A 13823-nucleotide genomic window follows, 5' to 3' on the forward strand; every position below is an offset into this window, starting at 1 on the left:
ACTGTGGCAAATAATAATAAACAGTGCATTATGGTTAGTGCAACGTCTTTGATCTTTCAAGTCTTTCATGTTGTCTTAATAATCGCAAGTGGCTATTAGAACACGTGTTCAGTTATACCGGTACGTATTTTGAGGCGATGTGGTTAGAAGCATTTTTGTGGTTAGAAGTAAACAAATTAATTTCATTTTGGAAAAAATAGAATACCTACATAATAGTTAACATATTGAATGCTTACTGGATATTTTCTTTTAGTAACAACCATAAACGAGTCTTCTTTCTTACCTTTTTACTTACCCCAAAAATGTTATCTTTGTCTCTGTACATCACCACTTGGAAGATAGAGAACTCGTCAGAGTGAGAGTGAAAGTAAGAGTTTCTGGGTAACCAATATATATCATCTGGATTATCTAGATAATCACTATAATAATACTAAAATAAAAGATTAGATATAATTCACGCGCGACTTTGTACTTGCGTATATTTATTTTTATACCAGGATCCAAGTTTCTATAAGACCTTCAGAAAAACAACCGTATAAACCACATCAAATAAAATATCTTAAATATGTTTATCTTGTTTCAGATAATCTCCAAAAAATAACAACTGCACAAAGACGAAAATGCAGCGGCGATAAGCTGCAAACAGGTAGGCCTCAATCTTCGTCGCTCCGCTCGCTCCTGTTCCCCTATTACCATAAAAAATTAACAGCACACGAAATCTGAGAGAAAATTTAATAAATAATAGATAAATCGATGCGCTCCGGTCCTCTGTGACCTCTTTCAAAATTTCGCGCCAAAATTACTAATACCAATCACAACACAAGTCACGCCTGCTGTCATCTAGCGAAAAAGTTCAGCATCTATGCAAATGAGCCACTGCGTGTCAGTAAATCGAGCCGTCGACGATAGGTGGCGTTGTATGTCGGCTGTCGAATGATGGCTGGTCTGTCAAACATGTGTCAAACAAAACGCGCCCGCTGTTGTGTACAAAACCGAGCCAAGCTAATTTATTATTTACTTCTAAGAAACTTTTCAATTAATGTCTCCTGTTTATAAAAGCAGCAGCCGTGGTTACTACAGTGATAAGTAAGATTATTAACTCTCTTATTACGTTTCAGTCATTTAACGTGCTTAATATGGCCCTTCCGGGTCTGGCCTAGGTTTTGGGATTTGTATCATTTATTGCCGTCCGGCCCATTTTGGGATTGCTTCGTTAGCTTGATGCAGATTGTGGAGACCTCGTGGTGTTAATAAAGTGAATGTCACGTTTACATGTCCAGATTGAGTCGGGATTGTCATTTTTATGATCTCTGCTTTGTTTACAATTTGTTTCCTGTCCGTGTCCCCTCATCGTCACTCAAGTTTTGTCAAAGTTTATCCCAAACAACACTTCCTGGCGTTGCTTGAACAATTTCAGTATTTTTACTGTTTGTGTTTATAAAAGTTTACCTAATTTTTTTTAAGAAAGTTTACTTTTACTTACTTAACTCAAAATTTACACATTCTTTTATTCTCAACTTAAATCAGAATTATAAAATCATAATAAATGTAATATATTATTTATTAACTATACTGCAAAAGTTACAGATTATGTATGCCATGACATATTGAATGCACATGGATCTTCTTTATGGTAACCGTTATTGATTTCCCGATTATATTATAATCCCTATCATAACTACAAATATAATGTGATGCATAGAACTGGGCAGAGTTCGATCCAACCCCATTGTGTCCAACATTCAGTACCCGTCTACGAACCTTTCACTCGAACCATTGCCGCTGTGCTGCGCAGTTGTGCTATTCATATTTTAAAGTTTTTTATTGAAATTAAATATTAATAAAAGCTTATACTCATATTGAGCATAATCTAAATAACTGGTGTATTACTGAAGTGCATTGTTTGCTCAACACACAATGAACATGGTAAGATCCATTATAATTTTTTTAGCCCATCACAACTTTTTTTCATAACTTGTTCATTGAAGCATGAAGTTATGATTTAATTTGTTCTGACATGTTCTTATTATAATCTATCCCTATTGTATGGATTGTTGAAAAATATGATTAATTTTTTTCAAATTTATTCTATGTGGTTTGTAGTTTTTATATTCATTATTTTGTAACATGATACACTATTTCTTCCCTATTATTAGCAGATTATTGGTCATGGTAAACTCAAAATATGATTCCGAATAGTACAGAGTATGGAACGGTGTTTGGCATCCAACGCCGATCGATGATGGAGACTCTTGACTTTGGCATGTCGTCTCATTTTTTACATGCTATCCCTGTCCAACTCATAGAAATCAAATATAGAGCTGGGTATGATCCTTATTGTTTGCCGTATTGATTTTTTACGGTGGCTTGGTGCGTTCTTGTTACGCAACCGTTTGGCTGATGATGTGTGAATGTTGATTGGAAAGTAAGATTTTTTTTGTAATATGATACTGCTAAATATATTTGTATGTGATAAACTTTTAGATTCAAGTAGTGTAATAATAAAGATAAAATCATTTCTTTTTATTATTTAATTAATAACTATATAATGACATAATGACAACCAACTATAGGAAATGTATGCATCATCATTATATTTTTTGTGTAGAAAAGTATATGTATACATCCCATGAATGAGGTTACTATTGTGACTCATGATTGTTTCTAAAAATTAAAGTATAATGTTTATATAGATATTATAATTTAATTTTTGTCTGAAAATATAGCATCATAAATCATCTCACCTATTAAGTATTGCCACCACAACAAGGTTTTGTCTAACAATCCAAGAGGGGTATTCTGCTTCAGACTTGTAATGTGTCTGTTTGTTCCCAAGGTGGTGACTCGCCATGCAGCGCGCGGGTGGGAGCACGGGCTGTGCGCCATGAGCCACACTCCTGTAGGCGGCCACCCGCAAGGTACCTGCCATCTATGATTGTTAATGTTTTTTTTATGTCATTAATGCCACGTGTTCTTGGTTCACCATCCCTGCGCTAATCCAGAACAATTGGTTACTTTCCAATCAGATACTTTTGTCTAATATCATAAACCAAAAAAAAAAAATAGTTTGTATGTCAGTTATATCTTGTGACGTCATAATTGTGGATTCAAAAAGCAGCCTAATATACATACTTTGATCATAAGAAAAAACAAATACTAAGTGGCCTTTAATTATTATTTTTGATTATTTATAATACCTTGTGTGCATTTTATTTTTTACTCAGTCAAATGCCCAATAATTTTAGATCCTCTTTGTTTTTCGCACTATACGATGCATGCATCACGAAACAGCTCGCCGAACTTTGTTGGATTCGACATACATTGCTGGTTTTTCATTGCGGTATACAAACTACAATGCTATGCATCTGCAATGTTATGTATAATAAAAACACAAGAAGTATGTTTAAAATGTTATCTTTCACGTTTTTGTGCTAAGTCAAATAATTATTTTATTCATAGGTGAATTTAATCCTATAAGAGTGGTTATTATGTCAGGTTGGGAGCACAAGCTTGCTGACAGGTCGTCGCTGCCGCCGGCTTCCGGAGAGGAGAAAAGTAAATCTCAACCTAAAAATGTGTTCTCACAACCCTATCCACCTAATAAGTGAGTATACTCCTTTCCATATATTCAAACATTGTTTTAATTTCTTCTGCAACTGTATTTCTTTGTAATTAATATAATAGTCTCTATTTGTTATGTCTCACTGCTGGGCTAAAGTCCATTTTTTTTCGTTCTGTCTAATGCTTAAACTTATTTCCTAGTGAAGGTATAAGTAAAGGTTACATTTTTATAGCTATTGACTACAAAAATACTATATCTAAAGAAAAAGTTGGTAATTTTAAATACCATAAATACCTCAAAAGGAAAAATACAGAACCTTTGGCAAAAATCAATTTTATATTTCACAGGAGTACTATATTGAACATGTATTCAAAGTTTTAATCAAATTAAGTTTAATCAAATTTTTTAAACCGGGTAATACGACCTAAATACCAAAAACTACATATTTGTGTCATGAAATAATCCACTTCTCCTGGGAGACCAAATTTCACATTTTTTTTTCTTTTCAAATGACGGGTAATAAAAATCCGTGTACATACACCATTATTTTTTAATTATGCAGAAAAGTTCAAGGCTTAATACTATAGATCCTATTAATACATGTGAATAATCAAAATTTAATATTATCGTTTATCACCAAAGTTATTGAGGTTTGAGTTTATCCCAAAATATCGATGAATTAATGGACGTAGTTTGCCACTCCAATTATTCCAGTTTATAGTTTATCGTGTTCTCTCGCTCTCGCGTGCAATGACCTGGCATAGGCAAAAAATATATAAATAAAAAAGAATTTCCACAATTTATCAATGAAAATCGACTTTGTGTGAACCGCTACACTAAACCTACCTATGAAGCGTAGTAGTCAGGTGGCACACTCTTATAACCAATTATAATAGACTTTTTATTGATAAATTTTGGATTTCGATTTTTTATGTTTTGACTATGCACATATTATCAGTAATAGGTACTGATAGCCCCATTTTATTTTTTGGCTTAATTAAAAATGTATGGTGTATAATTTAGTAATGTGTGTGTGTGTGTGTGTGTGTGCAGAATGGGTATGCCAGGTCGCGGCCAGACGGAAGGCTCGTCGGGCAGCTCCGCGCGCTCGGCCGCCTCGCCGCCTTACATGCGCTGGGCCCGCAGTCTGCACGACTTGCTCGAGGTCATTCACACATCAAAACATTTCACCACAATTTGTGACGAGTCAAATTCAAAATTCTTTATTCAATTCAGGATGATATACATCACTTATTGACGTCAAAAAATTACTTAAACTAAGTCTACTGCCGACTTCCAAAGCGCAGATGAAGAAAGCGGCGCAACGAACTTCACTGCGGCCTTTTCTCCAAAGGCGTCAATTAACAAATGTAGGTCTTATATAAACAATTAAGAGGACAACAAGTTATACAATAATGTACTTTTGTTATGTATATTTTTTTATTAAGCCTATTCGATGTGTTTCACAAAGGTCTTTCGTCTTTATTTATTTATCGCGTAAAAGAAAAAAATGTTCGTCCAGTAAACCGTTGAGGAATTCCCTTGTCGGGAAACTAGCTCCGGTCATGCTTATCATAACAATGCATTGTCATGGAAACTATTGTTGAATTTAACTTGCATAATTTGATATTAGACAAGCAAATTTCGAGGGTCGTCAATGAAATCGACGAGGAATCGATCAATAATAATGATATAATATACCTGGCGTGTGGTATCAGGACGCGGAGGGCGTGCGTCAGTTCCGCAAGTTCGTGTGCGGCGCGGGCGGGCTGCACGTGGACCGCCTCAACTTCTACTTCGCGGTGCACGGGCTCCGCCAGGAGGCCGAGCCCGCCAAGATCCGGCAGGTCGTCTCCGCTATATATAAGTGAGTAGCTCACAGGATTGCGTGTTCTCCATGCACGTCTATCCTACCATCCCTTGATTTGGAAACTAGATTGCCCCTGCGGCAGGACAAAAAATATCAAAAGTAATTTCGGAATTTCAGCAAAGGTATAAAATAAAAAGCAATGAAAACTTATATATACTGTGCCGCAGGTGTGTTGAGTAGCCCGCTTGAACGTTGTCGTTTCGTTTCAGATTCCTCCGCAAGTCTCAGCTAGCGATGCCCGAGGAGCTGAAGCAGTATGTGAAGCAGAGTCTCAAGGATGGAGTCGACATCGAACGCACTATCTTTGATAACATGGAGCAAGAGGTACCTACATATTATTACAAATGCGGAATTTTGATTCGAAAATTGTCACGTGCACAATTTACTGAACGCGGTTTTTTATAAAATTTTATGGGTTGGTGGAATATAACCTAGAATAGCACAAAGTGAAAATAAATAAATAACATATCGGGGCATAAGTACAGTCAACAGCACATAAAGCTACCCTGCATGAACCATGGGCTGGAAAATTGTATGGAAATCTTCTATCTCATTTGGGTATGCTAGCTCGTTGTTTAGTTTTCTTTGTCTTTGAAGACTCGCGGACGTCCATCATAGCCTAATGGTCATCATGCCGGACTGCTGCACTGTAAATCCCGGGATCGGTCACCAGTCAGGTCATGGAAATTGATCTTTTTCGGATTGACGTCGAGTCTTGCACATATAGATATATTTTAAAAACATAGTATCTTTGAGTCAGTATCCCCTAACACAAGTCTCTAACTTACTTTGGGTCTAACTGAATCTGTGTGATCCACATGGATCATCCTACTAATATTACATTGTGAGGATGTGTGATGTTTGTTATCCTTTCACGTGAAATCTACTTGACCGATTGTTATGAAATTTGTTATATAAATAAATAAATAAGAACAAATCACACAGATCAAGTTAGCCCCAAAGTAAGTTCGAAACTTGTGGGTAGAATATAACCTGGAATAACACATAGGGTGCTTTTTATCCCGCAATTCGCACGGGAACGATGCCCCGGGGTGAAGCTAGTAAATCCATATAGTGAATGTTTGTGTGGTGTACGTCAGGTGACGCGGGCGATCACGGAGTCGACGTACCAGGCGTTCCTGCGCTCGGAGGCGTACGTGTCGTACGTGAGCGCGGCCACGCAGCCGCTGTCCTCGCCCGACTCCCCGCCGCCGCAGCGGGAGGTAACGTATCGCAGCATTTTCTTCACATATAGTATAAAAAGAAGTCGCTCTGTCTCGTATGTTTGTATGAACGCGATGATATGAACCTGTGTGATTCCTGAGTATGGTTTAGGTTTTATCCGAGCGAGGCCGGGACTGGCCATTAGTTTTATATATTGACATATTTATTGTATATTAGACAGGCAGCTAAGTTTATATTAAGCTGCGTTGAAAGTTTTATTGGCTACGTGTCCTGTAGTTCTAGTTCCATATTCATACTTAGGATTATAAATGTGAAAGGGTGTTTTTGTCCTTTTTTACGTCAAAACGGAACATTAGGTTTAGTTGGTATTTGGTATATTAAGAAAAGAGGAGCTTACGCTCCTACTAAGATCGGAGCATTTCCACTAATGAACTACCTTTAACGCGGTTGGAGTCGCGGACAACAGTGCTAATTAACGTGTTTGTGCGAATAGGTAGCGGTGCCGCTGTCGTCGGGCCTGGCGACGCTGCACGAGGAGCAGGAGCTGGGTGCGGGTGTGGGGGCGGGGGCGGGGGCGGGGGCGGGGGCGCGGCTCACGCACGACGCGCTGCTGGCCACGCAGGGCCGCCGGCTGCACTCCGAGGCGCCGTATGTCACTTGTTATATTCTGAATAGGGTTACATGCTGCGCCGGCGCAGACCTAATGCGTAGCGGTGACCATGTCAAACAAAAATCTTAATTCAACTTAGGTTGACCTACTTCACTTAAACGAGATCTAGCCTATACTCTCGGTATAGGCTAGATCTCGTTTTAAGCCGTACATTATAATCATTACTATCGCTACGCATTACTTATTCGGTCTAAACTGGCTTTTACTATTATACTTACTTACTTTTATTTATTCTTGATGTAGACAGAGAAAGCTATAGATATTGTCTTATCTTTCATTTCGCTTTTGCAGTGAGAAACTATTTTAAAAAATAAAAATATAGAAGGAGAAACGGGACAGAGCGTTAATACATTTTGTCCCTATTCGTATGTCTTTCGACTTTTACAAAGGCAGCCTTCAGATACTTGACGAATCGACGTATTGAATAGTTCTATCTCATGTGGTTACGCTAACCCAACATCTATAGTTTCCGTTGTCTTAAGTTCTTGAGATTTGGAGGGTCCGTTTTCTTCTCTTGTGTTTGTCAACTTTGACATTGATAGCTGTCAATTATATACAATTTTTAAATTGACATTTTTACCCGTATTCCCGATGAGTCGTCCCATTGCGGAGTAAAGAGCGTCTGCTTCAGATTTTTTCTAACGTCTTTTTTCAAAAAGGTACCCATTGAATCTCGTGGACTGTATAATTTGTATTCAGAATTTAGAAAAACTATTCTAGAGTTGTATTATTCGCTTATTTGTAGAACTTTGATTTATTTAGTTTTTGTAAATGTAAAATTAGTTTGTCAGAATAAACATATCGGTCAAAAATCTTGCATATGAGTGTGACCCCCCAACATTGCATGCAGTTTATATTCACTATATGATAAAACAAAGCATTCACAAAAAAAAAACTTCCAAATATCATATACGGCCACATTGCAGTCCAAATCAAAAGGGACCTTATGGCGCCCGGCACTTACGCCATTATTGCCGTTGTTTTGTATTCGAACAGCGGCAATAAAGGCCCAAACGCCATAAGGTCCATTTTGATTTGGACGGCCACATACTGATCAATTAGAATTGATCATTTAAAACAGTACAATGCTCAGCTTTATCATTAAATATGTTTACGTTATTACCCCAGCTTATTACTCATCAGTCGTTTTATTTTTTTATATTTTAGTTCATCCCCTAGCTTACTGATATTCTGTTTGTTTTGCCCCCATGTTTTGTCCCGCGCCTGCATGTTTGCCGCCCTGCCGCACTCTACCCGCTAACGCACTGTGTTGCCACCGCCATTTAAAAAAATCCACACTTGTCCTTTCCTATCTTGTATATTCCTTGTACAACCTTGTACAATAATATACTAAAATAATAAAATTGTACCATAAATAATGTATTTAAAAAAACAACAATTTGTCATATGAAAATAATGTCACGATATATGTATCTATAATTTAAAAATAAATTTACTCATTCCATATTTAAATTAATCCTATCCAAACCTTCAATATTCTTTTTACAAATTGAAAATGAAATTCCATATTCGAATACCTCTGTACCTATAACATTACGTCCCGTATCCTCCGCCTCCCATCCATTGCCCGTTGTGGTACGGTGGGTGCGCGTGCAGTCACCGCAAGCGGTCAGTGTACAGCGCACACGTGACGTACGCGGGCTACTGTCCGACCTCGCGCCAGGATTCGGAGCGCGCCAGCCTCAGCTCCGGACGGACCGATAGCGATGCGGTTTCGCTCTCCGGAAGCAGCGTGTGAGTATCATCATATTTTCTCTGGTGGCCTTGTAAACAACGACGCCAGTGCCAATTTAATGCAGGAGATTCTTATTCGCGGTCACACGCCTCGCGTCTCCTCACATGTTTCGTACCGATAATTTTTAGCAATCAACGTGTAAGTCCGCTTTTGATCGGAATGTCCCGGGTTCGAATACTACTTGTGCCACAAGTTGTGTCTGTTGAAACTGCACACTGGTGTTAAGTGGTCGTGGAACTATTGATGGTGTTAAGTGGTCGTGTCAGATGCCCTTAGGCGATAAATGTGACACTAGTGTTAACAATTACACACTCAATAAGAAAGAAGAATTCACTTTAGATATTTTTTTACGATATTACCAACAAGGATTTCTTTTCGAAGTATATTCTGGTAAGTAAAAATGTTAATATAAGAAGTAATTTGTTCAACAATTTTTCCAATTTTGTTTCACTGTTGTTTTAAGTTGCAGTTTTTATTTGGTTTAGAATTGTCATTGTGTTGTCGTAGATAAAATAGTAGTGTAGTATTATGATGATATGACATGATATGCGACTTAGAGTCACACAAAGAAGAATTAACTCATATATATACATCAATCTTCTCCTAGTAATAAAACAAGTTTGCAACCTCGCCATTATGAATTCTGTCTATAAAGAGTAGAAAATAAATAAATAAATGAGGGTCCTGTGTTTTTTTGGTTGGCAACACTGGGAGTATCAACCAATCTTGACCTTTCTATTGGGTGTTGCAATGACACAAAATGTAGCTCTGTCAAAATTCATTTTCTACTCTTTTTAGACAGTATACAAATCAATCGAGAATCAAGTAAGTATTGTTAAACTTTCTGATATCATGTTGATGTGTCATTCATACAAATACTTGCATTAGTTTGCCCCTGCGGACCCAACCCCACTAACTCGCACTGTCAGTAATTCCCAAGAATGCTGAATGCTGCCACATTTTTTCATGTTTACATTTTACAATATCTCATGATGAATAAATGTACTTAATAAATGTAATGAAATTATGTTCATTCATAAAAAAATTAACGTGTAAACGTCAAGTTTTACAATGCATTGTCCTGACGTGGCGTTTGCGAAAAATGTAAAAAACAACTTCACTAAACTGTTTCCGCGATACTACAATAGTTAGTGCTTAAATTGCAAAGGTTACAATTTTAACCTGTTTTATATTAGTTTTCCTGTAATTGGCTTTCCGATTTATATTCAAGTGATCATTTCGTAAACAGAGCTGTTGGATCCTCCTATAAGTAAATAAATAAAAATTAAACTAAAGCCTATAATGGTGCAGGGACGGCATGTCGATGCGCGGAGGGCGGGAGCCGCGCGAGCGCCTCCGCTCGCGGCCGCACGGGGTCGACAGAAACGCTGTCATCAACAAGGAGCAGGACACTGCTATGGTTAGTAAGCACGTGTCAACTGAATACGTAATACTTTCTTTTATTGACCTGTGGTGCTGCAGTGGTGTGGTCATTTTATTGTTCGAGATTGACCTGTCAATCTGTGAATCTGTCATTTCGCGAATCTGTCGTTATGCAACACCTGGCATTATGGGTTTCTCACAAATCGGTGAAATGACATTTTGCATTTGTGACGTTCTTCGTCAAAGCAGTTTAATTCCATTTTCATGGCCACGACCCAGGTTTACGACTATAGAAAGAGTGAAATTTGTTCTATTTGCGTGTTCAGGTGATCCCTCGCACGCAGCGCATGCAGTCGTCGCAGCTGCGGGTGCTGCCGCCAGCCAAGTTCGCGCCGCTGCTCATTGAGAAGCTGGAGCGAGTGCGGCGCGACCAGGAGACCAAGGAGAGGCTGGAGCGCCGACTCACAGAGGTTACTGCTCTCTCTTTCTCTCCTCTCTCATGTCCACTGCTATGACGCCGCAAAGCCTGTAGTAAAGTATATTAAAAAAAAGTTTTTCTTTAATTTAAATACAATGGTAATAATTTTCTTCCCTTGTTCTTTTGTATATAATTTTAGCGTAATTGTGAATATAAATATATTAGGACAAATCACACAGATCGAGCTAGCCCCAGAGTAAGTTTTAGACTTGTGTTATGACTAATTTTATAACAAATACATATATAGATAAACATCAAAGACCCGGGCCAATCAGAAAAAGATCATTTACCATCATGACCCGACCGGGGATCGAGCCCGGGACCTCTCGGTTCAGAAGCAAGCATTTACCACTGCGCCACCGAGGTCGTCGTGTAACCTAATTTCTCCTTGTCTGTTCGTAGGGCGTAGGAGAAGAGGCTATGTGCGGGCAGGCGCTGCCGCCGGCGCTGGTGGCGGCCGCCATCCGGGAGAAGCTGCAGCTTGATGACGACAACGACCAAGATATACTCGGTAACTATACTATTACGTTTGTTGTTCTTCTATTTAACGCAGGTCTAGTTTTAAAACATATAACGTGCACTGTGAATTCCAAGACAGCATCATTTATATATTTGAATAACTGTCATAATTTGTAACATACACACACGTGTGAGAAGTTGTAGTCTAAGTCTGAGACTTTGATATTATCCGCCCATTTTGTAGCTGCGTTCGATATTGTGATACTTATCTGTCTATTGATTTAATGTATCTAGTCCTGTTGTTTGTTTTATAAATATATTTTTATTTGATTTTGTTTGACTTAAGTCACACGTGCACGTTTTGTAAAACTTGCTGTTAAGCCACGAATATTTTTTTAATATTTTTTATTAACTGTTTAAGTCCCACTGCTGGGCAAAAGCCTCCCTCAGCTTTCTTCACGCATTTCTATCGAGTATACAAGTAGGTTTTTTGGTCGCAAATTCAGTGTCCAAAAATCACTAAGCAATTTTTACTCGTTACTTATCGCTCTCTACGATGGATGATAACATTTACAATGGATTTTGTCTTAAATAAATAATGACAATGATACATCGGTGTGTGCAGACCAGCACGTGTCGCGCGTGTGGTCGGAGCGCACGCCGGGCGCGTCGCCGCCGGGCGCGCGGCGTCGCGTCGCGTCGCGTCGAGCGCACTCCGCGCTCTCCGCTGACTCCGGACACTACGACGCGCCCGACGCGCACCACGCTCACCACGACCTGCAGCGCAGGTATGCACTGCCCCATACTGATACATATAAACGTTATGACTAAAAAAAATTACTTTTAAAACACAATTCAACACTGTTAAATTGTTAGTATGATCTGTAGTCCATAGTTCATAATTTAAGCTAAGGTACGTTCTGTCAATGTCAAATATAAACTGCGATAGTGACAAAACTTTATTTTAACCTTTTTATAAATAATGGGGTAAATGTCTAAGTATGTAGTATTTATAAGTACCAAGTTGTTTAGCTTAGCAACCCATCATCGAACTAGCATTAAACCTATACTTCAAGTGATGGCAACACCGCGGACATATTTATGTGAACAAAATAAGTTTCGAAAAATTACATTTTAACACAAATTACTATGGTCAACATAAAATCATACTCAGATGTCGCATTTACACATTGTAAAATTAAATTAAGTTTAATTAAATAATAACCTAAATCGATCGAAATCTAAAAATTCACTCAAAAAATGAATAGAGTTCATTATTTGAGTGCATTTTTAGATTTCACATTTAATGCTTGCGAAAAATTGTAATTAGTAACTTTCTCGACACCTCTTTATTATCTACCAAAAATAAATAAAATGTCCACAGGTTCTCGAAGAAAACAGTGACGGAACTGACGGACAGCGGCGTGTCCGTGGTGAGCGAGGGCACCAGCGCGGCCGGCGTGGAGCCCCGCATCCTGCTGTGGATCGCCGCCAGCGAGGGCCGCAACCACTCCTCCAGGGGCTCCTCCGCGGACAGGGACGACCATCGCCGCAGGGACAAGGCTCAGAGGGCTAGGTAACACCCACATATCCCATGTCCCACGAGTGGATCGACCAGATTTTTTTTTTTTAATTTTTATTTACAACTAGCTGTTGTCCGTGGCTTCGTCCGCATGAATTTCCCACGAGAACATTTATTTTTTCCGGGATGCACTAAATTTTGTAGTGATCTCACAATTTCTATTTAGAGATCGACCTAATTGGTTCCTACTGTCGAACTTTGAACGCCTCCACGTAGCGCAATTTTTGGGTGCTAAATCTAGCTGAGCAGCTAAAGCTGTGACTTCTGTATGAATCTCATCAAAATGTGCTATTAACACGAAAACTTATAACAGTTTCCAAGTTTCTCCAGTAAGGCTATCTTTCAAATTCAAAATTCTTTATTCAATTTAGGATGATATACATCACTTACTGACGTCAAAAAATTACTTAAACTAAGTCTACTGCCGGCTTCCAAAGCGCAGGTGAAGAAGAAGCGGCGCAATAAACTTCACCGCAACCTTTTCTCCAAGGACGTCAATTAACAAATATAGGTCTTATACATATATTAAAAATTAGGAGGACGAATTTACATCATTATTAAAAATGACAAAATTTGAACTCAAAAGTTGTACCTTCATCGGCACTTTTTACGTCAAATTTTTAATGAAAAAGCTACAAACTACTGAACTACTGAACCAAAAGCCTGTTGACCGTGGCAGGGGCAGCGGCAGCAAGTCCAGCAGCACCAGCGGCGGCGGGGAGCACACGGTGGTGGTGGTGTCGTTCCTGGACGAGCAGCTGCCGTACCGCTTCAAGGTGCCCGCTGCGCCGCTCACGCTCAAGCTGTTCAAGGAGTACCTGCCCAGGAAGGGGAACTACAGGTGTGTGTGCCGGTGACCTGGGGCCTGGTGCCCCCGC

The 13823-nt window shown here is 38.9% G+C and overlaps 1 protein-coding gene across 5 annotated transcripts in view; it reads left to right on the forward strand.

Annotated features, from left to right (window-relative positions):
- Positions 1 to 13823, forward strand: part of Axn (Axin) — a 65407-nt gene that overhangs the window by 47599 nt on the left and 3985 nt on the right. For 3 of the 5 annotated variants that reach the window (XM_053752172.1, XM_053752173.2, XM_053752174.2), the window contains exons 3-17: positions 584 to 646; positions 2837 to 2918; positions 3496 to 3604; positions 4616 to 4727; positions 5281 to 5429; positions 5642 to 5756; positions 6533 to 6655; positions 7111 to 7265; positions 8905 to 9042; positions 10355 to 10463; positions 10753 to 10896; positions 11307 to 11415; positions 11989 to 12151; positions 12748 to 12939; positions 13625 to 13786. In XM_053752172.1, the coding sequence (XP_053608147.1) occupies positions 2885 to 2918; positions 3496 to 3604; positions 4616 to 4727; positions 5281 to 5429; positions 5642 to 5756; positions 6533 to 6655; positions 7111 to 7265; positions 8905 to 9042; positions 10355 to 10463; positions 10753 to 10896; positions 11307 to 11415; positions 11989 to 12151; positions 12748 to 12939; positions 13625 to 13786 (1814 nt within the window). In that variant the 5' untranslated portion in view covers positions 584 to 646; positions 2837 to 2884. Of the gene's footprint in view, positions 1 to 583; positions 647 to 953; positions 1087 to 2836; positions 2919 to 3495; positions 3605 to 4615; positions 4728 to 5280; positions 5430 to 5641; positions 5757 to 6532; positions 6656 to 7110; positions 7266 to 8904; positions 9043 to 10354; positions 10464 to 10752; positions 10897 to 11306; positions 11416 to 11988; positions 12152 to 12747; positions 12940 to 13624; positions 13787 to 13823 lie in introns of those variants that run through there. The other 2 variants (XM_053752176.1, XM_053752177.1) reach the window with 2 other exon arrangements.

The sequence above is a fragment of the Plodia interpunctella genome, chromosome 11 (genome assembly GCF_027563975.2).
Source record: "Plodia interpunctella isolate USDA-ARS_2022_Savannah chromosome 11, ilPloInte3.2, whole genome shotgun sequence".
Classification (NCBI taxonomy): Eukaryota; Metazoa; Arthropoda; class Insecta; order Lepidoptera; family Pyralidae; genus Plodia; species Plodia interpunctella.